This window comes from Orycteropus afer, unplaced genomic scaffold (genome assembly GCF_000298275.1).
Source record: "Orycteropus afer afer isolate SDZICR_OR568_19922 unplaced genomic scaffold, OryAfe1.0 scaffold00005, whole genome shotgun sequence".
Taxonomy (NCBI): domain Eukaryota; kingdom Metazoa; phylum Chordata; class Mammalia; order Tubulidentata; family Orycteropodidae; genus Orycteropus; species Orycteropus afer.
In genome coordinates, this window is record NW_006921592.1 from 29,300,411 (window position 1) to 29,327,845 (window position 27,435).

The window sequence follows — 27,435 nt, forward strand, 5'->3', positions numbered from 1 at the left end:
TTGGTGAGTAGCTACTGGAATCTTAAAAGCTTGCAAGCAGCCATCCAGATGCAACGATGGGTCTTCCCTTGTCCAGAGCAAAGAAGAATGAAGAAAACCAAAGATGCATGGAAACAATTAGTCCAAAGGACTGGTACACCATGCGATCTCAGCCTATATGACTATGAGACCAGAAGTAGATGGTGCCCAGCTACCACTGTCAGCCACTCAGAGGGCGATCTATGTATGAGATCCTGGATAGAGTGGGAGAACAATGTGGTACAAAACTCAAAATCATAAAAAAAAAAAAAAAGGAACCAGGTTTCCTGGTCTGATAGGGCCTGGTGGAACCCCTGAGACTGTAGCCCCTAGCTGTCTTTCAGGTCTGGAATTGAACCCACTCCTGTGGCTTCCAGTCAAACAAAAAACAGGCATATGAACTGAACATTTACATTAGGTAGATATACTCCTTGGAGAGATCAATCATGGGAGAATAGAAGGGTTGTGTATGCACAGGGAGACAGCTCTGGGGGCAGGAGTGCATGGAACGGAAGGACACAGGAAGAGGTAACTATGGGGAGGAAGTGGGAAGAGAGCTGTTACATTGTGGGAAACTGCAGTCAATGTCGTGAGACAAAGTGTATGTGAACTGCTGTATGGAAAATGACTTTGCTCTGCAACCTTTCACCCAAATTACAAAAAAAAAAAAAAGCTTATCAGGCAAAATAGGGGAGAAAGGAGCATGTGTGAGGCTGACTGAGAGGACCAGAGTGTGTGAAACTCCTTGCTGCGGGTGTGGTTTCAGGGTAGGTTGCACGCTGGCCAGGTGAGGGGAGAGGTAAGGTGACGCCTGAGGCGCACATACCTTTCTGCAGTTCTGGAGTTGAGATTTCACCCTGAGGCTGTTCAAAGAGTGAAAGGGAGGAGAGAAGCAGGCCTGGATGGGAGCTCTTTTTAGGTGCTTTACTGAGAGGAGACTGGCTGGGGGGTTGAGGGAGGTTTTTATTTTCAGTTTAAGTCTTGTGACATAGCCCATTCATGAAAGTATTATAATGTGTATGTAGGGTTAGAAGACGAGTAAAAATGAATCCCCTTTTTGTATCACCAGACAGGAACCAGTTAGTTTTGGGGGGTCTCCTGTGTGTCCCTCCCACTCACTCCCCCTCCTGTCTCCTGAGAGGTCACCATGAAACTGACTTATGAAAATTTTTTTTTAAAGCCCATAATCGGGTATAAAGCTGTTGTTTAACTCACCATCAATTTCCTAGTTTTATTTTGACATTTTAAAAATATAGTTTCATGTAGTTTATTACATAAACCAGAAAACCAAACCCATTGCTGTAGAGTTGATGCCGACTCAAGCGACTCTATAGGACAGAGGAGCGCTGCCCCATAGTTTCCAACGCTGTAAACCTTTACAGAAGCAGACTGCCTCATCTTTCTTCTGTGGAGCTGCTGGTGGGTTTGAGTTGCTGACCTTTCAATTAGCATCCAAGTGTTTTAACCACTGCACTGCCAGAGCTCCTGGTTTATTATCTAAAGATGCTAAAAGCAATTTTGGCAGGAACTAGTTGTATGTAAAAGAGAACTGTAATTTACAGATTGACTTGACCTCTCCTGTACTTCATAGCTGAGCAAACAATGAGCTATTTCCAGCTTATTTGGATATGAGGTGTGGTTGGAGTAGTGATGTAAGAGCCCCCAGACTTTAAAGGGAAGAGGCAGAATTAAAAATGGCTTTTTACATAATGCACTTATTTCTCAAATTAATGTCTCCAAAAACTGGCTTTGACTTTCCCTAGTTTTTCCTAACCTTCCTTCCCTACTTTTATTTGTGTCTAATTGTAGAAAATGCACTTATTATGAATAATTGACTTTGAAACTAGCTTTTTGTATTTTTTTGGTAAGAAGCTCCCAAATAGTGTTTTAATTAAAAAAAAAAGTTATTTTTTAAATAAGAATTCTATTAAATAATATTAAATTATTGGGAATCAAGCTAATAAATATTTACCAAAGTGTAGAGAACATGCAGGACTAGAAGTCCTTGCATATAATTTGGGGAGAGAGGAAGGTGAAAATTAGAAATGTAAATTATAAACATCTGATAGAAAATTTGGAAAACACTGAAAAGTGCAAGGATGTAAGCATGACCCATAATTTTGCCCCACAGAGACGACTACTGTTAACATATCGATTATAGCTTTCTGTTATTTTTGTGGTCTACATGTTTATGTTTCTGTATTTCTACACCATTGAGAACATGGTGATTTTGTAACCTCTGTTTTTGTCACAAAAGTTGAGCACGCTTATTTTCATATGGCTGTGCTACCCAGAGCTCACCTTTAGGTCACCAGCTTCTAGGAGCCTGGGACGGGATGAAATACACACACCTGCTGATTTACTTTTCCCCCACTCTGCTATAGAAATCGGTGTGTTAGCCAAGACGTTCATTGACCAAGGGAAGCTCATCCCAGATGATGTCATGACTCGGCTGGTCCTTCATGAGCTGAAGCATCTCACCCAGTGTAACTGGCTGTTGGACGGTAAGTGGAGGTGTCACGAACATTTTGCTGTTGCGATGGGTGCCATCGGGTTGATTCTTCCCCATGGCAACCCTGTATGACAGAATTGAACATCACTATGAGGTTTCCTCATCTGTGATCGTTACGGGAGCAGAGCACCAGGTCTTTCTCTCATGGAGCTGCTGGGTGGGTTTGAAACACCAGCCTTTGGATCAGCAGCTGAGCGCTTACCCATTGCAGTTGTGCCACCAGGGCTCCTTTTCTTGCTGCCCAAGATGCTGAGTGCTGCTGGCCGTAATGAGCCTTGATGGGCTGGACTCATTCTGCTGGGGCTGTCTGCAGGTCTGAATCCTGCCTCTAGCCACCCAAGGCCTTGGGCAAGTGGTCTTCTCTAGGCTTTATTGGTTCTTTATCAGGATGGAAAGAGGGAGGTGCAGTATATGCTGTCTAAGCTCCCTTTGGATGTGACTTTATTTCTGCTTCCCCTCCTTTGAGGCATCATTGTTTCATGATGTGGAGGATCACCACAGAAGGAAGAGGAGAGGCCAGAAAAGTAACTTAAGGCTGTAAATGTTCCCAGCCAGCTGTGTGGTGGAATCCTTATAGATTGGTGGAGTTTTTAGCTTCTCCTTGTTGCTGTGTTGATACTGAAGGGACACAAAAGAGATTTGTTTTTTAATGCTGGAATAAGTTTTTCCCTCAGGAAGAGCTGAGTCATAATATTATTTTGGGAAGAGGGTTTGCTAATCTAGTCTTGCCATTTATGCATTCTTCTCTCCTAGTCTTCTGCATTCCCCCACTTTCACACACACATAGTTCACATGCACACATGTAGTCACTGCTCACACACATGCACATGTACAAACATGCATGTACATGCATGCCAGCACTCGGTGTTGCTGTATTCGCTGAGCTCTGCAGCCCTGTTGCTAGGTTTACCGCACAAGGAAAGCACACCATTTTCTAATTTGCACAGGGGTTCCATGTGGACTACACCTGGGTCAGGCAGATAGAGGAGAGGACAAATGGAGGTGCGGTTGGGCAGAGCACAGTTTGGGTTGATTTCTTGGCGCCAGTATCAGAGATGAGCTGAGAAGCCCAAGAAGAGCTGTCTGAAAGAGAAGCGGTACCAGGAGACTGAGGAGAGAGGTGAACTGCGAGAGAAAGTGATTTCCTATAAGGAAGAGCCCCGGAAGGAGAGGGAGTCAACAGACCGTGGCTGAGTGAGCTCATGTAGGAGGGGTTGAGGAAGGGTGCTGGGTTTGGCTGTGAAGAATGTGTTAGTGGCTCTGCAGAGAACACCTGTGTGTGAGGTATTAACTGTGTTCATGTCATCCTCAGTACTGTGTGCAGTATGGCCCTATTTCATCGGTTAGGAATGTAAGGGTAGGTCACAGAGCCTTTAACTGACAGAACAAAACCTGGAAAGATGAGCCCTTCTGTAGGCTTGGGGCTGGGCAGTGTAGAGGGAGGGCTAGGGATCCAGGAAGATGGTGGAGACATGGAAATGACACAGTTGGAGGCAGGCAGCACCTGCTGTCAGTTGGTACTTTCAGAACTGTGGCCTCTCAGGCATTCATCTGTCTCAGGGCAGAAACTTTAAAGCTGTCCTGAGGAACTACAGACACGGGTCACCTCTCCCATGAGAGAAGCAAGGATGCATCCTACACCTACACCAGCCTCACATTACAGCCAGTTCTTCAGTAGGTGCATTGTGGGAGGGATTCTCACCTCCGAAATCCTTCCTCCCTGTCAGAGGCTCCGTACACACGGATATTACTTCAGTCTAGTTTCTTCCGAGGAAGGAACAGCTGCATTGGTTCTGAACAGTGTGTGGAAGGTATGGAAGGAAGGGGCAGCAGGAGGAGGAGGAAAGAGAGCAAAATGACACAGATGAGAGTGAAATGTAGGGTGCGTCACAGCAGCATCACAGTGGCTGTAGTTATAGATGGCTAGGCTCCTCCTGTCCCAGAGCAAAGCAGGAGGGACCGAGGGTGGCCCTAGGAATGGCTTCACCAAGTTGCCCATGGTAGGTGACTGGTGTGGCTGTGGTCACCATCTGGCGTGTTTTCCTTTAGTGCACACTGTTGTGGTTCTGGCTGTTAGCTGCCCTTGAGTCGGCTCCTGACTCATGGCCCAACAAAACGGAACAAAGCGGCGTTGCCCGGTCCTGCATCATCCCCGGCTCGGTTGGGAGAGTCAACTGTCCTGATCCGTAGAGTTTTCGTGAGCAGATTTCAGAAGTAGATCACCAGGATATTACCCAACACTAATTCTTTCTTTTTCTTCCCTCTTACCTCTCCCCGCCTCACCTTTTTGTTATTATTATTATTATTTTCAAAGGTTTTCCAAGGACAGTTCCACAGGCTGAAGCCCTGGATAGAGTTTATCACATAGACACGGTGATTAACCTGAATGTGCCCTTTGAAGTCATTAAGCAGCGCCTCACAGCTCGCTGGATTCATCCAGCCAGTGGTCGTGTCTACAACATTGAATTCAACCCTCCCAAGACTGTGGTGAGTGGTTGTGGTGGAGCCGACAAGGCCTGCCCCATAACAAACCACAGACCTACAAGCATGGGTTTAAGCCAAAAAAAAACCAAAGTCAGGGCCATCGAATTGGATCTGACTCATAGTGACCCCTCCTTGGGTTTCCAAGGCGGTATCACTATGGAAGTAGATTGCTCAGCCTTCCTTCCAAGGAGTGGCTGGTGGGATTGAACCACTAGGCTTCTGGTTAGCAGTCAAATGCCTTAGGCACTATGCCACCAGAGCTCCTACAGGCATAGGTTTAGTGAACTTGGATATCTTGGGCCTGACCAGAACTCCTGAGGGTATGTTCTCAGGTTGCTGGCTGTGGTCAGCTCACCTAGTCAGCTCAGCTCAGTAGGCAGAGTGTCCCAGGAACAGTTGTTGTTGTTGTTATGTTCCATCGAGTTGGACCCGACTCAGAGCGACCCCGTAGTGATATGGCCAAGGCAATATCACTATGGAAGTAGATTGCCCAACCTTCCTTCCGAGGAGTGGCTGGTGGGTTTGAACCGGCAGCCTTCTGGTTAGCAGGCAAGTGCCTTAGGCACTGTGCTACCAGAGCTCCTGTCCCAGGAACTAGCAGTTAACTTTTCGTCGTTGAATCCATTCTGACTCATTGTGACCTTGTGTGTATCAGAGTAGGACTCCACGCAGGGTTGTAAGTGACTGACTTTTTGGAATTAGGTTGGCAGGCCTTTCCTTGTATGCACCTTTGGTTGGGCTTGAACCTCTAACCTTTTGTTTGGCAGCAGAGCATATTACCCCTTTGTCCTATCCAGGTACTCCATCTAGGAGCAACCAAACCAAAACCAAACTCACTGCCATTGGGTCAGTTCCAACTCATAGAGACCCCCATGGGGTTTTCAAGGCTATAAATCTGATAAAGCAGACTGCCTCATCTTCCTTCCATGGAGTGGCTGGTGGGTTTAAATCTCTGACAACCAAATGCCTCAACCACTGCACCACCAGAGCTCCTTTCCGGGAGCAACAGGGCTTTATCATTCATTCAGAAGCCTTTATTTTGTTTCCCTACTCTGTGCCAGGGGACGTACTAGGAGTTATGGCTATTGGGATCGGTGACACCCACATTTACTTAAGGCTTGCCGTTGAGGTGCCCAGTCTATAGCTGAGTCTTTTTGTATACACATGAACTTATTTGAAGGCTGCTTACAAAACCTTTTACCCTGAGGGGACCATGACTGCCAGAGTAGAAATGATCTTGGGGTCTCCTGGCTCTGTGCCACAATTATGTCTTTGGATTTGATTCTGTTATTTAAAACTCAGCACATTTTTGTGCTCGGTACTTGCACAGAGAAGATGTCTGTTTAAAAATCACTTTGAAATCATGTCTCTTTGAAATACCCTTCAGAAATATCAGGCTGGCTTTGACGTGGGGGATCAGACCTTGTAACTTCCGTTTAGGGCATCGATGACCAGACTGGGGAGCCTCTCATGCAGCGTGAGGATGACAGACCAGAGACGGTCATCAAGAGGCTGAAGGCATATGAAGCACAGACACAGCCAGTCCTGGAGTATTACCAGTGAGTGCTTCGCTTTCTAAAACCGCTCTTGTACGGTGAAGCAGGGCACACGAGGAGCCCGAGTCTGCTTTAACGATCCATACTTTACAGCAAAATGCTAAAATAACAGAAGAGCCAATTCAAATTGGCCTCAACCACAAGGGAAATTTATAAGCTCCTGTAACAGAAAGGCTCAGAAGGTGGGTAGGACTTCAGTCAGCCTTCGGTTTGATCACAGCTGTGTGTGGTTCAAAGAGTTGCTAAGTTCTCTCAGCTTTGCCTTATTTTGTGGCTTGACTTTGTCCTCAGGCAGGCTGTCTCATGGTGGCAGGGGCTGGCCAGGTGCAGCCAGCACTTTTCTCTTTCAAGAAGCAGAGGGAATGGGGCACCTTTCCCCCACCCCCGAGCAGAAGCCTGAGCATCACACAGGGAATGCCTTGCGCCGTTTTAAAATCAAAGACCAGTTGCTGTTGAGTCCATTCTGACTCATGGAGACCCCGTGCTTGTCAGAGGAGAACTGTGCTCTACTGTGTATTCAGTGGTTGATTTTTCAGAAGTAATCACCAGGCCTTTCTCCTGAGGTGCTTCTGGGTGGACTCAAACCACCAGCTTTTCAGTTAGCAGCCCAGCATGTTAACTATTTGTACTACCCAGGGGTACCATTTTAGGCCAGAGTTACTGCCCATCTCCGAACTAATCACTGGGGTGATGGGATTACACTAATTGGTCCACACCTGCACCTGGGGGTGGTCCAGTCTCACCCAAACTCTGCTGTCTACTGGATGGTGGGCCGGAATGAATGCTGGGAAGATAAACCTGATAACTCCCTTCCCTGCACAGTGCAGGCAGCTAACTCGCCCAGTAGGGGCCATGAGTTAGAACTTACTTGACTACAACTGGTTTTTGTTTGTACATATGCCAATAGGGGATGTTATAGCATGGAAGAGTCTCAAATGGCAAATTATCCTCCTATCACTTGTTTGACCCAATAGAGGTTTCTCCTACTATCTGAAAGTAGCATTATCCTGTGAAACTTTTCGTTAATGGTGTAAAGTGAAGAAGCACTTACCATTAAATTATATGGGAAAGATTTTTGAGTGTTTCCAGATGGAAAATATAACTTAGGAAATCATACCAAATAACACTTAACACCTAAAATAACACTAACATAGTGTCCAGAGACACAGTTCAGAGCTGTGGTGGCTTGGTGCTGAGATACTAAGTGTAGTGCCCAGGGAAGGAGCTCGGCAAGGCCACTCTCACTGCTTAGGGTGTGTGCTGCCTCTTTAATGGCTTGCTACAAAACAAAGAGCTCTGGTAGCGTAGTGGCTAAGGCACTCAACTGCTAACCAGAAGGCTGGTGGTTCAAACCCACCAGCCACTCTTCCGAAGGAAGATGGGGCAATCTATTTCTGTAGTGATACTGCCTCGGAAACCCAAGGAGGGGTCGCTATGAGTCGGGTCCAACTTGACGGCACATAACAACAACAAACAAAACAAAGACTGAACGCTGGTTTCGCTTTTCACCTTTTTTCCTATAAGTGAAACTCCCTTTTGGATTTCTTTCAGTGCTAACGTAGGTATTTCAGGAAAGTGAAGTGGCGTAAAGAGAACTTTCAAAAAGCAGGGGGATACCATAATAGTTTTTTGAAGCTTATACTCTAATACAGTCTTGTCTCCTCTTTGGAGAATTCATACCACACACATGGGAATTCTGCTCAACACAATGCAGTGTCCGTACTCAGCCCTCCCCTCTCCTTACATCTCCTTACAGAGGATTGCCTCTCCTTGCCTTTCATCCGTTCTTGCCTGAAAAATAACTCAGTATCACACATGCACTCTGGTCAGAGCCCAGTCTCTGGAGCCAGACTGTCCGAGTTCAAACCCCAACTCCACCACTTACTAATTTGGCCCTAACCTCTGCCTATTTTCTCCTCTATAAAATGGGGTGGTAATATATAGGGTTCTAAGACCCATGCCACAGCTGGTAAGCACTATGTAATTGTCAGCTGTTGTTGTAATAGGGTTAGTGTGCAGTGAAATATGAAGGAACACTCCCCACACTGTTGTATTAGTATTTCTTGGGGGTGGGGAGACTGCAAGAGAGTTGGCAATTCACTTTTTGCAGTGGCTGTTCCTTTCACTTTGTGATTTGTGTATTTGTGTATTGGCCCTGGCTCTGCAGACTCCCAGCTGGGTGGCCTGGGCAGGGTATTTAACCTCCCTACCGCAAATTCCTTACCTGTAATATCCGTGTCATGTTAGCAACTATCTACCTTACAGCACGGGTAAGGGAACTCAGTCCCGGCACTGTTGAAATACATAGTGATTAACTGTTGGAGTTGACTGTCAGATGCTGGGCAAGGCCCTTGTCCACACTTAATCAGATCCAGTTGCTTTCAGGTTCCTAAGAAACTCCTCTGTATGTGGGTGTTGCAGGGAGCTGGGTAAACAACATTTGCCACACAATGGACTTATTTTCTTTGGGAACCTTATTCCCTCTGGCTCCAGCAGAAGGGAAATTTGTTGGTCATGTAACTTGAGAGTCCAGAGGTAGATGGCTGGGTCCAGGTGTTCCAACACCTCATCAGGGCCTCAGTTGCTCTAAGCTTCATTTATTGGGCTGGTTCCATCACACTTGGGCAGTCCCCCAACTGCTCCAGCTTACACCCTACCAACTCAGTTACCCCAGCAGGAAAGGGAGCCTCTTCTGCCATGTACCTCCAGCCAAAGTCCTGGGGTTGGCACTGATCGGCTCTTATCATGTGTGTCCTTGGAGCTGGGCATTGGGGGGGTGAGAGTGGTGGAGCGGTTGTTACCCAAAGTCAGCAGAAGGGAGAAGGCATTCACACGGGACAGATGAAAACACTGCAGGGCGATGGGTAGAGGGAATCACCGAAGGAAGTGAAAGCATAGTCAAACCAGTTAATCAGGTGCCCTGAGACTCTGACTCATGGTGCCCCCACGTGTGTCGGAGGAGAACTGCGCTCCATGAGGTTTTCCACGGCTGATTTTTTGGAAGCACATCACCAAGCCTTTCTCCCAAGGCACCTCAGGATGGACTCGAACCGCCAACCTCCAGCTTTTAGGTTAGCAGCTGAGTGCATCAGCTGTGACATCACCTAGGAAGGGGTTCGTTCTGTCAAGTGTGGGTAGGGAAGCTGGGGAGAGCTGCAGAGGGGAATGATGACTTGGGTCACTATCTTAGAAGAAATCCTCATCTTTCCAGGCTGCTTGCTTATGCTACCTCTTGCCATTAAAATTCAGGCTTTTCCCTCTGGCTTCTACTCACATAAGCAGGACTGGACTTAACCAGAAATGGAATGGGGTATTTACAGCTCCCTTTGTGATGGTCTGCATTGTTATTTTAAAACACTAACAGTTATATTTTCAAAACTGCTCTCAGCTGTGGGATACTTCCAGGGTAGTGAGGTCTGTGTTTATGAAGGGGATGCTGTTACTCTCTGGAGGACCAATCCTTTTTACTGGGTTCATTTTATTACATGGATATTAACTGGCAAATGTTCCTGGAAGGTCGAGCTGGAGGACTGCGCAGAGCCTGCCACTGTGCCCTCTGTCAATAACCGGCGTGAGAGGCTGGTGTGATTTTAAAGTGGCTCTTTGAGAAGCTTACTGCAGTTACGAAGCTTGTTTTCTTGAAGAGTTTACAAGATACCTGTGAATTTTGAAGCAGGAGGGCTTCTAATATACAGAGTACTGTATTTGTGTAATTTCTTGCCTTTGAGGTTTCTTACTAAGAAAACAGTGGGAATGTTTGTTAATCTGTGGAAAATTTTATGAGGTATTGAGAAAGGAATAGTTTTGTCCACAGAGAAACCTCTGAAAACCTAGTAAGGGCTGCAATGGTCTGACCGTTGGGGTTTTTAGAGTGTAATAAACTAGAGTTCTCCACATGGTTTTATACAGCCTTTAACCCAAACCACCTGTTGCCGTGCAGTCAACTCCGACTCTTGGCAGCCCCACGTGTGTCAGAGTAGAATGGTGCTCCGTTGGGTTTTCAGTGGCTGATTTTTCAGAAGTAGATCACCAGGCCACTCTGGGTGGACCCAAACAGTTTGCACCACCCAGGGACTCGGAAATGCTGGCTAACCAATTGCTCTCGAGTTGACTCTAACTCGTGGGGACCCCATGTGGTGCAGAGCAGAACTGTTTCCATAGGGTTTTCAAGGATAGGACTTTTTGGAAGCAGATCACCAGGAAGCACCTCAGGGTGGACTCAAAAGTTTGTACCACTAGGGTAGAGAGTTTTTTTATGGTTGGAGATTGTAATCAAGGCCATGAAATCAAATGTGCATGAGCTGTTGAGAGTAAAGTAAAACAAATCTGCTTCGTAAATTTGCCAAAAAAAAAAAACAAACAAAAAACCCACACAGGTTCGCACCACCTAGGCACACAACAACAACAGGGACTCTGTGCAGACTTTAGGCGTGCAGGCACACACCATGTTGGGGACTGGGGAAAGCAAGAGGAAGGCCAGGGTCTCTGGAGGCAATCAATATGTGTGGTTTGAAGGCAGCTGAGTTCTGATCCTCACCCCTCACCTCAGGAATTACAGTAAAGAGACTTTGGCTGCTTGCCTGGTGACAAGCTATGCAAATCTATAGGGTGGAGGGCATGGAGGAACTCAACAGGAAAAAATAAAAACAACACGGTTCCTTCCTGTTTCCCCTAAAATTCAGAAGGGAAGAAGAGAGGGAAAAATAACCTAGGTGAAAACAAAGAATGATAATCAAGTATAGAAAGCTCTTTGTGCAGATTCGTAAGTGGACAAAAGGGGACCAAAGAGGGCTTCTAGATTCTGACAGACCCCCAATTTGGAAACCTACCAGCTGAGTGAGGGCTGTTACTTTAAGCCTCTAAGACACAATTATATTAGGAAAGTTGAGCTTTGAAAGAATTAAATTAAGCATTGTACGTAAAGCACTAGGCATAGGGTTTAACATTTAGGCATGTCCCATACATTGGTGGAGTTCTTTTTTAAGTGACCATTTCTCCAAGCCCAAGGGCACTCATGAAACCAGTCGAGGTGATGCCCAGATGACAGACCTATACTTACTGAGCCCCGGTAACCATATTATCATCCTGTACAGAATCACTCTGCAATAGCTCATTAAGACAACTCAGACCTGTTCTTCCCCCTCCCCCATCTTTAGGAAAAAAGGGGTGTTGGAAACATTCTCTGGAACAGAAACCAACAAGATCTGGCCCTATGTGTATGCTTTCCTCCAAACAAAAGTTCCACAGACCAGCCAGAAAGGCTCAGTTACTCCATGAGGAAACTTGCACGTCGTCATCAGTGAGATGAGTGGACCCTCGTCGTGCGAGGACACCAGCGTGTATGCATTTTCTGAAAATTGTAGTTTCATTTCTATTGGCTTTATGCTGGATACTAAGGATGTGTCATTCGTGTGAGCTTAAGATTTGTCTTCTGAAATTGTCTAGTGTGGCTTATTCAGTTATCTTTTGTGGATGTGCCGTTAATTCTAAAACATTAGTGATGTCTTAACTTACAAAAAAATTTTTTAGATCAAAATTAAAAGAGCAATTAGTAGTAATCTAACTTTTTTACAGTAAGAATAAGTGGTTGATAAAAGTTGTCATCTTTCTCTGGAAAGGTAAAAATAAAAGGATATGATGCTAATTTGGGGCAAGTATCTCATCAGAGGCATATGTACAGACTGATGCCAAAAAAGACATTTCTAGCTCTGTGGGGTGTGGTTTTGTGAGACACTCTCCCTCTCTCAAATTCCAGGGGAAAACAACTGGGTTTACAGATCAGTTGCAGAACTTTCACTACTGCCTTTAAACTAAGAAACTTACAAAGTGGCCATATATACTTATTTATTTTGTTGTTAAACATACCTTCTCTTTACTCAGAATTTTGTTTGTTATAAAAATGTATTACAGCATTTAGAGTAACATTACTTCAGTTATAAGTTTTATTTTGAAAAGTATATACATGTATACTGAGGGATATGATTTATTTAGAATTGAATGTAAGTTCTTTGATAAGCACCAAAGTGGAATGCATTTTCTTCTGTGGAATGTGAAGTCTTATGTTTTCAGAAGTTACTCAGGTTAAGAAATGTGTGCTTCAGGATGTGCCTGACTTTCTCTTTGTGATCAATATGTATGATTTGCCTTGATATGCAACAAATACAAAGGGGGGAAAAAAAGAAGAAAACCTCTATTTGTCATTAGAAAATAGATGAGGATGCCTGGGGAAAACTCTGTGACATCAGTAGCAATCATCATTAGTAAACAGATGTAGCAATAAAATGGCTTTACATGCTGTTAAAAGGGATCAGGAAAGTAATTTAGTTTGCTAATGAAGGGCTTCTTTATTCCTGTCAGAGAAGTTGATACTTGCTACTATTCATTGCCATCCTATATTAAGGGTTCTGAAAGAACTACTACCGCAAGTGTAATCTGAGCGGCCATTTTTAAGTCACTGCTTTAGATTCCTTAGTGGGGCAACAAGGACACATGGTTATGTACTGTGGCCTGGCAGTGGGGTGATACAAGGTGGAGGAGAAACGCAACTGTATTTTAAGTGCCATATACAATACTACTTTAAAAACAAACCACAAACTCTTGCCTTCGAGTCTGGCTTATAATGACCCTATAGGACAGGGAAGAACTGCCCCACAGGATTTCCAAGGCTGTAAATCTTTCCAGAAGCAGTCTGCCTCATCTTTTTCCCCCTGCAGAGCGGCTGGTGGGTTCCAACTGCTGACCTTTCAGTTAGGAGGTAAGCGCTTAACCACTTCCCCACCAGGACGCTTACACTTTACTGGGTGCTAAATCAAATCAAACAAGTCCCAGCACAAGCTATTTGAAAATTTGTCTCATTTTACTCCAGACATTTAATATACAAATGCTAGCAAGTGGGTCTCTTGTATTCTGAGGGGAGGAAACTTATTTTTCTTTCTTTGATTTTATATTCATTGTTGATCTTTCATAATGGACCAAGGCTTTTAAAAAGGATTACAGTAAATGTGTCATTCTTTACAAAACTTTCTGTAATGCCTTATTAGAGTATTATGTACTTTGCAAAAATTCTTTGTACTACTACACTTAGGAAGTACCACTAGATTATGTGGCACGTGTTAATCGGTATTATAATAAAACTGAATCTCAGAACTGTGAACATCATTATGTTTTTGGTACCTCACAGAGCCCTTTGCGTCCCACCTGCTCTTCTGCTGCCCTAAAGTCTCACTGGCTTTATCTCCTGCTATGTTTTGTAGCCATACTTGCCTTCCTGACACCCTTTCAGAGTTTACAAATTAAAGAGAGGCAGAAGAACACAGTTACAAAAAACTTTGAAGACTTCTTCCTGTGCGAGCATTCCCTCGCCCCACAGAATAATTAACCCAAAGTTTTGCACATTCATCCATTACTCTAGGAAACGGAATAAGAAAAAAAAAAAAAAGAAAAAACTTTTCTCTTTTAAACAAAATGTTCTTCTGCTGACTATCATCCTCCTAACACTGCTGAGTAGCCCCACATCTTGCGAACTCTGCATCATGCTGACAGGCCATTATGAAACACGTGCCATATGGAGATAGGTGCGGAGCTGAATGCCCTGACTAGAAGCTATTGTGCCTTACTTTCTATTTCTAGCTAATGAGGACAGTACCTCATGCCATGACTCTGTCTTCTGGAGGAAAAGCCGGAGTTATCTTGGGTCTGTCTTTTGTAAACAGAATGTGCTGTGGGAAATAAAAATTGGCAGTTGTTAGCACCATGCAGAAATTTCATTTCTCCTCAGTTCCACTGGAAATTGGTTAAATACTGCACAGCTTTCTAAACACTGGTCCATGGCTACTTTTTTTTTGAAGCTATATACAGTGGCATTCCAGCAAAATAAAATGTGTGACAAAACTGACATAAGCTGGCAACAAATTGTAATTACAGACCTCAGAGTATATTAATTGTTGTAGTACTTGCAACCAACAGCAAGAACAAATGGAGTTTTAAAACAGGTGTCTTCTCAACAAAAGAAAATACCCCGATGTTGATAAACTGTGGAAGTAGCTTTCCCATCTTTACAAGTCAAGATTTGATTTTGGGAATTCTAGTTCAAAACTTGTAAAACAGTCAAGAATGGTCTAGTTGTGGTTAAAGCTTCTGGTAAAAGCCAGTGTCAGTTGTTATCATGTCTGTCCTCCAAACCCTAACCCAAACCCCTCGCCTCCTTGTCGCTCACTGATGATCACAAGTTCTCCCACCCTGAGCACTCCATGAAAACTGTCGTGTCAAACTGCACTTTAGGATTTTCCCAAAATGTAAATTAAGTGGCACTGCCATATTTTTTAAAGGACTCAAGTGTGTGAAGAATAAATAGCATGGATGATTATAAAATATAAAAGATTTCAAGTGAATGATGTGTTTATATATTCTGGGAGGTTTTTTTTTTGTTGTCATCATTTGCCTATTTAGAGAAGATCAAACTTCAAGTCTAATTTTTCATGGTCTATGATAATGATTTCAACTTCATGATAGATGATAAGCAATCCAAAATCAACTTTTATTCATCTTTATATCCCCCCAGGTTGGCTTACACAGTAAGCAAGCAAATGTATACTGGACAAATCAGCTTCTCAGAGCCTGTGAAACTAACTGTACATACATGTCTACTACAGGTGGGAGATGAATGCATAGAATGCAAGGGTCTCGCTGAAAACACGCATGAACAGAGTGGCAAAGGTGACACAAAAAGCCTGGCCTCAAGCCAGACAAGCATCATTTCTGTCACAACTCAATTTAAGAACCGAAACACAGGACTTATTTTAAAAGCCTAAAATTGAGACTAGTAAAGTGACATCCTTTTATTCTTCTCTGAAAACACCCAAGGTAACTTCAGGATCACAATGCCTAAGCCCACAATCATTTTTTTTTCACCATTTAAGGAAATCCACTTACTAAACCAGATTTGTTTCCTTTGGGCAGTATGTTACTTCACTTTTAAAGGAATATGAATGCTAGTCTGAAAGCGGAAGGCTTGAAGTTAGAGAAGATGGTGAGCTCATTAGGCAAAATTTCAAAGGCCCACTAATGGTATAACGGAAGAGAATGTTACTCATCTGTTCACATCTAGAGTACTGATTTAACCCTTTCATAACTGAATTATTTTAATTTTTTGTTAAAACAATGTGTTCTCAGTAATGGAAAGCATGCTGAAATTAAGGGAAGAAAAATTATTTTGAGACGATAGGGATTTTGATACAATTATGTGGGGCACATGTCTTAAGTAGACTCTGGTGGGGTAAGTTATTATACAGGTAATATACTCACGCAGTTATTATACAGGTCCTGCCAGGCATCAGCGTGTACTACACTGGGATAGAACTTTCCAAGAAACCTGACAGGCTGAAAATGCTGGTGGGCAATATATGTCCTAAGGGTCATGAAGAGTTAAAACTCAGTATTATTTCTGCCACTAATGGTATAACTGGAAGAGAATGTTACCCATTATCTTTATCTATCCAGAGTGATTTAAAATCAGTGTGATTTCCATCACCATTGATAAAATGAGACAATTAATATGGAATGAATGGCATGATGGAGAATTTTTTAAAAAATCTTTTATTAGAAGATAAATTCCATCAAATGAAAGCATCTATGATGGACACTTTGGTGTCAAAGACATCTCACTTGTCTGGACTTTCTGTGGTAGATTTCATTTGTTTAGGGGAAACTGTCTAACCTGAAATATGAATTAACCCTTTGCTTATTCTTCCTTACTCTTTTAAAAAAAGAAAACAGAGGGCATTTCTCTTGGTAGGAGTTAGTTTGTATTACTAAATTAAAGAAAACAGATATGCAAAATACAGAACACTTCCCTTTGAAAGTAAATATATACAGAATCAAATTTTAAGACACTAGCTCCTTCAATAATTCCTGTTTTTAAAAATAAAAACCTTCAGGAATAGTTTACTCAGCTTATTGATAATTTATCTCCTTCCAGTCTTCAGTCATTAACACTTCTCTAATTTAAAGGCAAAAGGAATTCACAGCAATTTGGGTAACATGCAGGAAAATCTCAGGAAAAAGTGAAATGGAAGGAATGCAGGTAATAGTTCAACCAACATTTGTGTGAAACTGGGGATTTTATTCCTTCATCCATTCTCTCTGACAAGGCTTGCTCCAGAGCAGAATATAGAGAAAACTTAGGGCAGTTCTATAACTGCGTCATTGGTTAACAATAATAATTACAGGCAGATGAATAGTACCATATAAATTAGTCAAATAGTTTATTATTTATTATAGAGTATATATTTATATCAAAAGCACAGAGACTTTTATTCTGAAAACCAGGAAGATTGTGATGTTACAGATGAAGTATGAGTCAGTAATTCCAGTCCATTTCTGTAAGTACTAGTAGTGCCTGATCACCTCACTTCGTTAAAAACAAGGTGCGGATGAGGCCAAGGTCACAGGTCTGATCACCCTATGGGTCCCTTAGCATTATTTGGTTTCTCAAATTGAGCCATGTATCCCCATGGTTAACCAACTTCCACACGTTGCTACTAGTTTCAAAGGACACTGAGCCAAAGACCATACCCAATACAAATTGAAAGCTCACATTCCTTGAGTCAGAAGTTAATCCTCAAATACTAAGGATAGCAGAGTTAGTTAGCACTGCCATTTAATTCCAAATAAAATGAATCATCAAATATCCTGGCATATCTGAAGGGAATTATATGGAAAAGAGGAAAGCCACATGTAATAAAAGCCATCATTGCAAATAAGGGGCATCAAATTATTTGAAGTAAGTAGCTGGCAGCTGGAGGCAGTCAGCGCTCCAAGATTTCCCTTGCTTTTTAAAAAAGTCCTTGGGCTACATCAGAGTGAAATAAACAATACCCTTGTTGGCTACTAACAATACCCATAATTCTTAAAAATCAGATTCTTCTTCCTGTTTGTTCTTACAGGCCATTAGTATTCCTGTAAAATTTGCTCCCTGAGAGATCTCAGCCTATGTTAAGTAAAGAAATTAAGAGCTTTAACGTAATCTTATATATACCCAAAACAAAATGGTATTTTCCCTATATTAGCAGATTTGGTTTTGAATCCCAGCTCTTCACTTTTTATAACACTATAATCTTTAATAGTAAAAAGTCAACAAGGTAAAAGCAACTACAAAGAATGCAGCTTTAAGAGTATTTTGGGGGATAAATTTAGCATCTTATGTAAAATTTATATTATCATCAAGTATTAAGCTGATGGTGCCGAAAATACAAATGTAGTAGTATTATTTTAAGGGGTAAGACTTTGTTTTAATTTGTGTCACCAAGTTTAGTAAAGTAGATTATCAACTACTGATTTATTGCTTTTAATATGATGAAACACCAGATTTGACAGCTAACTTCAAAGGTACAAGTACATTTTTGTCTTGAATCATTTCTGTAGAGTAGGACACGTGTAGATCCATATAAAAAGGGACTGCAGCAGATGCTTCTAAAATCACCCAGTTCTTGTAAACATTGAATTTGTGCAGATTTTCATACTTTGATTCCAAAACTGGGAATAGTAAGATTAAAGGAAAATTTAGTAGCCAAAAAAAAAAGTCCAGTTTTGACTTCCCGCAAATTATGGTACCACTCCTCTCTTCAAGAAAAACAAAACAAAACAAAAACTAGCAGCACATTTAAAAAAAATTACAAAACGTTTCAGTACTCTTTTTTTTCCCCTCCCATCAAAACTCGAACAGAAATAAAGTGCAGCACCCATAAAAGTGTCAAAAAAATAGCCAAGTTCCTCCTTTCTTGTAACAAAATAGTACTTGGCCTCAGCAGTCTTAACCAAATTACACAGTGTCCATCATCTTGGGTTCATCATCTTCTTTATGTACCACTGAGTTTAAACTGCAGAGAGCTGTGTTGATAGAATACTGAAGATAATCTGGATTCTGAAAAACAATGTAGGGAAGGAAACACCACATGAAACCAGTTTCAGCCCAGTGTATGTAACTACACATTCCATTTCACATTCTCGATTGCACTGCAGGGAATTAAAGTGGCGATGAAGATGGACTCTGGAGTCTGACTTGGAGTGAACCCCAAGAAAATAAAGAAAGAAAACATAGGCTATTACCACTCAATCCAAAGAAATGTCATTTAGAATGATATATGTGAAAAACAGAAATGTAATAAAAAACTTTTTTCCTCCTTTTAACAAAACTCTAATTTTCATTATTTAGCCATACTAGGCTATGTATTTCATGTGATTATATGTACAGCCAGTAATATATTTTGAAGATTACTATCTTAGACACTTAGATCAATCGAGGATAAAAGAACAGTTTAATTTAGGTTTATTTTTTAAATAGAAGGCATAAATGTTCTATTTGCAGATTTCTAAAGCCAAAAACAAAAACCTTGTTTGATAAATATAAAAATAAAACCATTATTTGTTAAAGCACCATGAATAGAGACCTCAGCCCTTAAGACCTAGGACTTTAAGAAATTCTTCCCCAAGGATTCAATTTAATCTATTCAGTTGTCCTAAATATCACCTAATTTCAAAGACACCAATGAGGAAAACAGTCCCACAAAGAGTCAGTGTTTTCAAAAGATCCTCCTGGACAGTATAATATTTTGTGATTCATTTTTAATAGAGTCAAAAAGCTAGCTAGAGTTTGGATTATTCCTAGTTAGGTCTTTAAGAAAGAAGTGACACAAGTAACTTGAGGTCTGGGATGTTAAATAATATTGGAACTCAATGCTAAAGGCTAGTCTGTAAGATAAACAAGGTAACTGTTACTTATACCTCTATCCAAGAGGCCATGATTTAGTTCTTTCAAAAGATAAAGATAATAGTATTTGGTCCATTTCACAAGATTTCTGTCTATTAAAAAAAGAAAAGAAAAGCTAAGAATGTTGCCAACAAGCATTCAAAAAGATGCCAATATCATTAGTCATTAGGGAAGACAAATTAAAACCACAATGAGATACCACTTGATTCTCACTAGGATGGCTACTATCAAAAATAAATAAATAAATAAAACAGAAAACAACAAGTGTTACTAACAAGGATGTGGAGAACTCTGGAACCCTCAGCCACTGCTGGTAAGAATGCAAAACGGTGCAGCCCTGTGGAAAGCAGTTTGACAGTTCTTTGAAAAGTTAAACACAGAATTACCACATGACCCAACAATTCCACTCCTAGGTAGATACCCAAAAGAACTGAAAGCAGGGACTCAAACTTGTATACCAATATTCACTATAGCGTTACTCACATCAACCAGAAGGTGGAAACAACCTAAGTGTCCATCAACAAATGAATAGATGAATAAACAAAATGTGGTATGTACATATAATGACATCCCAATACATGTTACAACATGGGTAAATCTTGAAAAGATTATAGTGAGTGAAATAGATCAGACTCAAAAAGGATAAATATTGTATAATCCTACTTATATATCCAGAACAGACAAATGCAGGAAGACCAAAGTTTATTAGTAGTTACCATGGATTGGGGAAAGGGGGAGTTACTGCTCAAAGGGCACTCAGCTCTGTGAAGGGTAATGAAAAAATCTGGGGAGTGGATAGTGGTGATGGTTGCACAACATGGCAACCATAATGAATGTCATAGAATTGTACATGTAAAAATAAACGTTTTTGTTATATGTATTTTTACCACAATTAAAAAAAAAAAAGCTACACTGTTGTCCAAATTTAAGGTTTTTAAAAATGATTAATACCCTTGTTACATTATCCCACTCTTCGAAAAATAGAAAGGTAAGCCCTTTTTTATAACCAAGGCCTGGTCCAGGAAATTCTAAACCCCTTCAGAACAGAGCTTACAATTACTCTATTAAGATTGTTGTTGTTGTGTTATGTGCCGTCGAGTCGGCCCAGACTCATAGCGACCCCTCCTTGGGTTTCCGAGGCAGTATCACTACGGAAGTAGGAATGCCCAACCTTCCTTCCGAGGAGTGGCTGGTGGGTTTGAACTGCCAGCCTTCTGGTTAGCAGTCAAGTGCTTTAGCCACTATGCCACCAGAGCTCCTCAAACTGCAAGTTCCAGGAGATCTCGGCCTGACTGTGATCGTCAGACCTCATTGTCCCCACCCTCCTGGGCCCCAAAAAACTCAATAAAAGGGTTTGACCTCTAAAAAAAAAAAGACCAGGCTTCAGTTTTCCATGAGAATTCTGCATATTACAAGTTGGCTAAGAGATTCTCCAGAACTCACCCACTTACTCTCTCAGAACTGTCGAACACTGAAAACACTGGAGAGACTTGAAAACAACAAAAAATTAAATGCCAATATATCTAACCTAACCTACACATAGCTCCCACCAATTCTTCCATATTTGTATCCAGTAACACTCTTAACATGTTTCTTGTTTTGAGACCAGTTCTTCCTAAAGGCACTCAACATATGATTCTCTTAATCCTATTCGTAGTATATAATTCAATAACAGTCTGGTGCAGGTAAAGGAGCAGTAAAGTAGAACAGAATTCCAGGACTGGAATATTAATTCCATTGCCTAGGGTGTGACTTTAGGCAAATTACTTAACCTCTATGAGCTTCAGTTTACTCATCTATAAAATGGAGCTATGCTTTGCAGGGTTTTTGAGAATACTGAATGATACAATATTTGAAAGGATTTCATACCTAAAAATTGGTAAGAAAATGGGATGTTGCCATTATGGTAAGGTTTTCTTCTAAACTTCCTCACTTGACAATTTGGGCTCTCAGGTTGCTCTCATCATACCGTATTTCCCTCATCCAGTTAATAATCCTGCACATCTAGCTGAAAATTTCTCTTGCCCTTCTATCCCAAGAGGCCTAGACCAGGATGTTCAAATTCTCCCACCACGAGGAACTGGTCTGTTTAGCCCAGAAGAATGATGTCTGAACAACTCTGATGATGTTAACAATTCACACCAGTCTGAGAACTGTATAATCCTAGCCCCTCCCCTCCAAAGGCTATAAGGGATGCCCAGCAGTTGACCTCAGCTGCCATCTGCTACATAGGACAAGAACTCAAACCAGAAACAATTTCTTGGTAATGTAACCCTCTTATGATATTTTAATGTGCATTTTTTCCACTCTTGTGTCAGTGGCATCCTTCCAAATCTCTTTTTTCCTTTGTATCCACTATGTGACATCTTAATTTTAGGTTTATATATTGGACTTGGCAATGACTTAGTTATAAAATTTCCTTGGAGAGTCTATTTCCCTCTGGACAATTTCTCAAGAAATGAAGAGAAAATGTTACTAAAATAACAGTGAAATAACCGGGGGCAGCATTACTAATTATTTTTAAACCAGACCTTTATTGAGTATCTCCATCCTTGAGAATAATATTCTAGTCTGAATTGAATATGATGAATTGCTTTCCTTAAATTGTTTCTCTGGCCTCTACTGGACTGGTGAAATTACAGAGACGCTCAAGTTCTACCACCTTATGAGACTTAATTTCTTCTTTCTGATGTTCATTGATGCTTGTCACATTGTTTTATCTTGATTTAATAGCTGATTTTGAAGAGGCTCAAACACTTGGCAGCTTAGCATCAGCTACATTAATGTGTATCGACAGTATTATATCTGGTAGGCACCACCAATATTTAAGGGCATAATAATAAACTCATGCAACAAATTACCTCATTTTCCACTTGGATGTATACACTGAAGCTAATTCATCCTAATAAATGAATAACGATATAGTTCTATTCAGAATGAAAAGGCCTCAGAAGCCATCTTCAGGATTTAAGATTGAGATGATCCATAGGTAACATGTGCCCTTAAGAATGCTTAGCTACAACTCAACTCTTCTCTTCTCTTCTAAAGGAGATGGATTTGGTGTTTCTCTAAACATCTAACAGATGGAGAAGATTCAGTGCTAAAACATGCCATGAAATGATACTTGAGGTTATCTTCTGGGGCAAGAATATTTAAAATGGTCACAACATACATTACATATAAGAAGGAATAGTTGTCCAAAACAACTATGTGAACTAATACATTTATAAAACAAGTATTTATTTTTCCAACTTACCTGTGGAAAGGATTCTAATAAACCTATAGATCCATCACCAGAATGGAGAACATGATTCTGAACTGTCATAGGTTGAAAACTTTGTGACTGAGAACAAAGTCTTACTCTTGACTTGAAAGCTTCAAGTTCATTTTTGAATGCTTCAAAATAACCTTCTTCCTCTGCCTAGAAACATAAAAAACAAAGGTTTTTCAAGACTTCTAGACCACAACAAACCAAAAAAACCAAACCCATGGCCATCGTGTTGATTCTGACTCATAGCAACCCTATAGGACAGAGTAAAACTGCCCTATAGTATTTCCAAGCAGACTGCTACATCTTTCTTCTGCAGAACGGCTGCTGGGTTCAAACCACTGACTTTTTGGTTATCAGCCAAGCTCTTTAAACCACCGTGCCATTAAGGCTCCTTCTGGATGGCACAGTAAGTTCTAAAAAGCATCTTAGGTCTGAATCGGAGGAAGTAAAAACAACATATACAGTATAAATGTTAAAGCCATAGTGATCCCTGCCAGATTTCTGGAAACTGTTGCAGATAATGATTAGTTTCTTCTATTTCCCTCTGCTTCAGCAAAATAAAGTAAGAAATGACCCCTTTCTATACAACTACACACAGCTTAACAAAAAAAAGCAGACTTTATTTCCTTGATTGATCTGGATCTTTGATGGGGTCTAAAATAGTCCTCATTTAACCTCTCACATTTATTCTCTCTCTACTTTTCCCATTGCCAAGCAACAATCAAGGGATAGTCTTAGAATCTATTAATTCTTTATCAGTTAATGAGGGGGCACTATTACCTCTAGTAATTCTCCAACACTATCATTCCTATTTTACAGTCTTATAGAAAGCTGTTAAAACTTAATATTCAGCCAGAACATAGAATCTTAGTGTTTTAGTTAAGCAAGTACCTTCTTCTCAACATAATGGGAAGGAAACAAGTATGGTAAAGGGGAGAAACTCTTAGTTATCCAATGATGGATATACGCATGCGTATACCATATACGCAAAATTCCTGATTCCAAACTCCCTAATGACAAAGAGTCTCATCTACATTTCCTCTGTGGATAAAGTGATGGCACAAACATATCCTACACTAAAAGAATGTAAGGTCTAAGTTCAAGTGGTAGAAGAGACCTTTTAAAGTCTTTATTTTCAATGGGGTCATCTGTTTGAATTGCTATTTTCCTTTAATGTAGTTTAGGTTGTATAACTGGATTAAAATCTTTGGATTACTTATTAGCATCAACATGTCGACAAAATATGCAGAAAATGTTCTGTGCTGCCATCCTACCTTTTCATGAATTTAGGAATAATTTCCTTATTTACATTTAGTGCATACATAAAGCACTTTTTTCAATATATGGGATTCATATGGATATAAACAAACATTTGCCCTCATATCCAAAAATAATCTTTCTGGAATGGTTATGCAACAAATTTTTAAAGGTATCAAGTGGCACAAACGTTGACCTTACTAGGTGCCTAAAGCATAGGGATTTAGATCTAGAATGACTTGACTCATTTTGTTTTAAATAACTTATGGGTAAGCTGTTTAATTTCTCTGTGCCAATTTCCTCACCTGTAAAATAGAGATAATAGTCTTTATAAAATGCTATGAGGACTTAGGAGGAGTTAATCCACACAATGACTCTAGGACAGTATTTAACACAAAGTACCCAATAAAAGTTATTATTGCTTAATTTTTAAAAATTACTAAAAGCACAATGTTTAGACAAAAGACTTCAATGTCTTTTATTTCTATTTGGTTAAAGGAAATTTAAAGTATATATATATCTTGGCCAAGTTACAGTATCCTACTAAACACTAGTTCAACCACATCCATTATGTACAATGAAAAAATATGGTCTTTATTACCCTTATATATCAAGTAAAAATTTAGAATAATTACCAGAAGTCTGATTCAATTATTAAATTCCATGTTTCAGTAAAATCTCCTATTTAAGTTGCACTTCAGAAGAGGTTAGGGCACTTAACGTAGGACGACTGTCATCCTAATTTTTTAAATTTTAAAATATATTTTCTCCCTGTTTATAAAGGGCAATATGTTCAAATAAGTATACAAAGAATAAAATGGAAATTATGCTTAATTCTACCATCAAACTATAACCCAAGTTAACTTTTTGGTTTATTTCCTTCTAATCTCTATTTGTGTATGGTAAAATATATCATATATGTCAAAGAGCATGAAATGTACACATGGACAGCTTATTGGGGAAAAAGCCCACTCTTAGTACCTCAGATCACTCTCAGTACTTTAGAAACCTACTCCCAAGAGCATCCTCTCCTTTCCTTGCCAAGGTTACCGTTACTGTGACTTGTACCTTAGTTAGTCCTTTGCCTCTTTAGCTTTACCACTTATATACATATTCCTAAATAACATATTGTTTAGTTCTGCCTATTCTTGAACTTTATAAAACTGGAATAATATTGGATATATCACTCTGCACCTGGCTTGTTTCACTCCTTTATTTGTTGGTTCATGTGGACGCTGGTTAGTGCTTTACTGAATGAATATACCACAATTCATTCTCCTGCTGACAGACACTTGGATGGCTCCCAGGTTTTTTGCTCTCCAGAACAATTCTACTATCAACATTATAGTATCTAGTGCATACACGTTACGGGTTTCTCTAATGCCACAGTTCTCAAACTTTATGGTCTCAAGGTTCCTTCAAGCTCTTAAAAAATTACTGAAGAATCCAAAAAGTTTTTTTTTTGGAGATTACAGCTGTTAATGTGTCCTGTGCTAAAAATTAAAACTGAGGAATCTTGAAAAATTTTACTAAGAAATGACATCAACAAACTTACTATGATAACATGAATTAACCTATTTTTTAAAAAAACTGTTTTCAGAGCAAAAGTAAAATCAGTGAGAAGAGTGGCTTTACTTTCCCATTTTTGCAAATTTCTTTAATGTCTGGCTTAATAGATGATTGTGATAGTCTCACATTTGCTGCATCAATCTTGACTGTAATACTCAGGATAGAGTAAGAGAGAAAAAGGCAAATAACAGTATTATTATGAAATCAGTTTTCATTATGCATTTGCTCCAACAGAACAGGAAAGGTGTGCATCAAAGTGGTATCCCTTCACCATACATATTCAATCTGTGTGGAGCAAATAATTCAAGAACTACATGAAGAAGAACATGGCATCAGTACTGGAGGAAGATTCATTAACAACCTGTGATATGCAGATGACACACCTTGCTTGCTGAAACCGAAGAGGACTTAGCCCTAACTGATGAAGATCAAAGACTACAGCTTTCAGTGTGGATTACACCTCAACATAAAGAAAACAAAAATCCTCACACCTTGACCAATAACCAACATCATGATAAATGGAGAAAAGACTGAAGTTATCAAGGGTTTCATTTTACTTGGATCCATAATCAACACCCATGGAAGCAGCAGTCAAGGAAGCAAATGCATTGCACTGGGCAAATCTGCTGCAAAAAATCTCTTTGAAGTATTAAAGAGCAAAGATACCACTTTGAGAACTCTGGTACGCCTGACCCAAGTCATGGTATTTTCAATGACCTCATATGCAAGGACAAGCTGGACAACGAATAAGGAAGACTGACGAATAATTGATGCCTTTGAATTACGGTGTCAGCAAAGAGTACCAAATATACCATGGACAGCCAGAAGAATGAACAAATCTGTCTTGGAAGAAGTAGAGCCAGAACTCTTCTTAGAAGTGAGGATGGTGCGACTTCGTCTCACAGGAGACCAGTCATGTTTTGTAAAGAGAGGATAAGCAAAAAAAGAGGAAGATCCTCAATCAGATGGACACAGTTGTGGCAGCAACGGGCTCAAACAGAGCAACCACTGTGAAGATAGCACAGGACCAGGCAGTGTTTCATTCTGTTGTACACAGGGTCACTATGAGTCAAAACCGACTTGACAGCACCTAACAACAACACATTATTATGAAATTAGTTTTGATGGAGGGCCTCCTGAAAGGATCTTTGAGAACCTACTCTCTAGGGTATATACTTAGGAGAATTTTCGGGTGTTAGTATATGCACTTGTAATTTCCTAAAGTAGTAGTTCCAATTCATACTGCCACCAGCAGTGAATGAGCATTTTTATTGCACTACTTCCTGTGTAACTTTTATATTATTAGTCTAGTGATTGTGAACTGGTACTTGATCTTTATCCTAAGCACATCTATTTTTAACTTGGCTGACATCACCCTATATATATAAATGCACATCATTTCTTTTCATTTGACTTTATAGCATAAGCATTTTCTCAGGTCATTAAAACCTCTTCAAAAATACCATTTTAATGGTTGCCTTTGTGCCACAGCTTTTGAAATTAGTTTTCTAATTTTTAAATTTTTAGGTTGTTTCCTATTTTCATTACAAAAGCCTGTTTTCCCATTCAACTGAAAGATACTTTATCTCTTTTCTTCAGCACTATATTCTTAGCATCTCAATTGGCTGGGTTGCATTAGAAGGCAATCAGTATTTACTGAGGGAATAGAGATTGAAGACCCCAGGTTTACAGAATATGTACACTCATTTGTACAGATCTCAACTTCACATATATGCTACACTATAGTCTCTTATAAATCTCCCTAGAATATAAAGTAGCATGAAATCAGTGATACAGCTTTTCGTTTCACCCTGAGACCTAGAGGACGTCGTCTGTGGCAGCCTCGTTGAATGAATTCCTTCAATGTGTGTGGACTAAAGAGGTCTTAAGTGAAGCCTAAACATCCGAGTGGGAGCTCTGGTAGCATAGTGGCTAAGACACTTGCCTGCTAACCAGACGGCTGGCGGTTCAAACCCACCAGCCACTCCTCGGAAGGAAGGTT

General features: G+C 40.5%; 2 protein-coding genes across 2 annotated transcripts in view; one reads left to right on the forward strand and one right to left on the reverse strand.

Annotated features, from left to right (window-relative positions):
* Nucleotides 1–11,847, forward strand: part of AK3 (adenylate kinase 3) — a 26,466-nt gene extending 14,619 nt beyond the window's left edge. The window contains exons 2-5 of the mRNA XM_007939315.2: nucleotides 2,403–2,522; nucleotides 4,845–5,017; nucleotides 6,455–6,573; nucleotides 11,727–11,847. Of these exons, the coding sequence (XP_007937506.1) occupies nucleotides 2,403–2,522; nucleotides 4,845–5,017; nucleotides 6,455–6,573; nucleotides 11,727–11,847 (533 nt within the window). The remainder of the gene's footprint in view (nucleotides 1–2,402; nucleotides 2,523–4,844; nucleotides 5,018–6,454; nucleotides 6,574–11,726) is intronic.
* A 6,541-nt stretch (nucleotides 11,848–18,388) lies between these two features.
* The window catches only part of CDC37L1 (cell division cycle 37 like 1), a 36,274-nt gene continuing 27,227 nt past the window's right edge, over nucleotides 18,389–27,435 (reverse strand). Inside the window, exons 5-6 of the mRNA XM_007939935.1 lie at nucleotides 22,593–22,757; nucleotides 18,389–18,490 (exon numbers count right to left, since the gene is read on the reverse strand). Coding sequence (XP_007938126.1) covers nucleotides 18,389–18,490; nucleotides 22,593–22,757 — 267 coding nt within the window. The remainder of the gene's footprint in view (nucleotides 18,491–22,592; nucleotides 22,758–27,435) is intronic.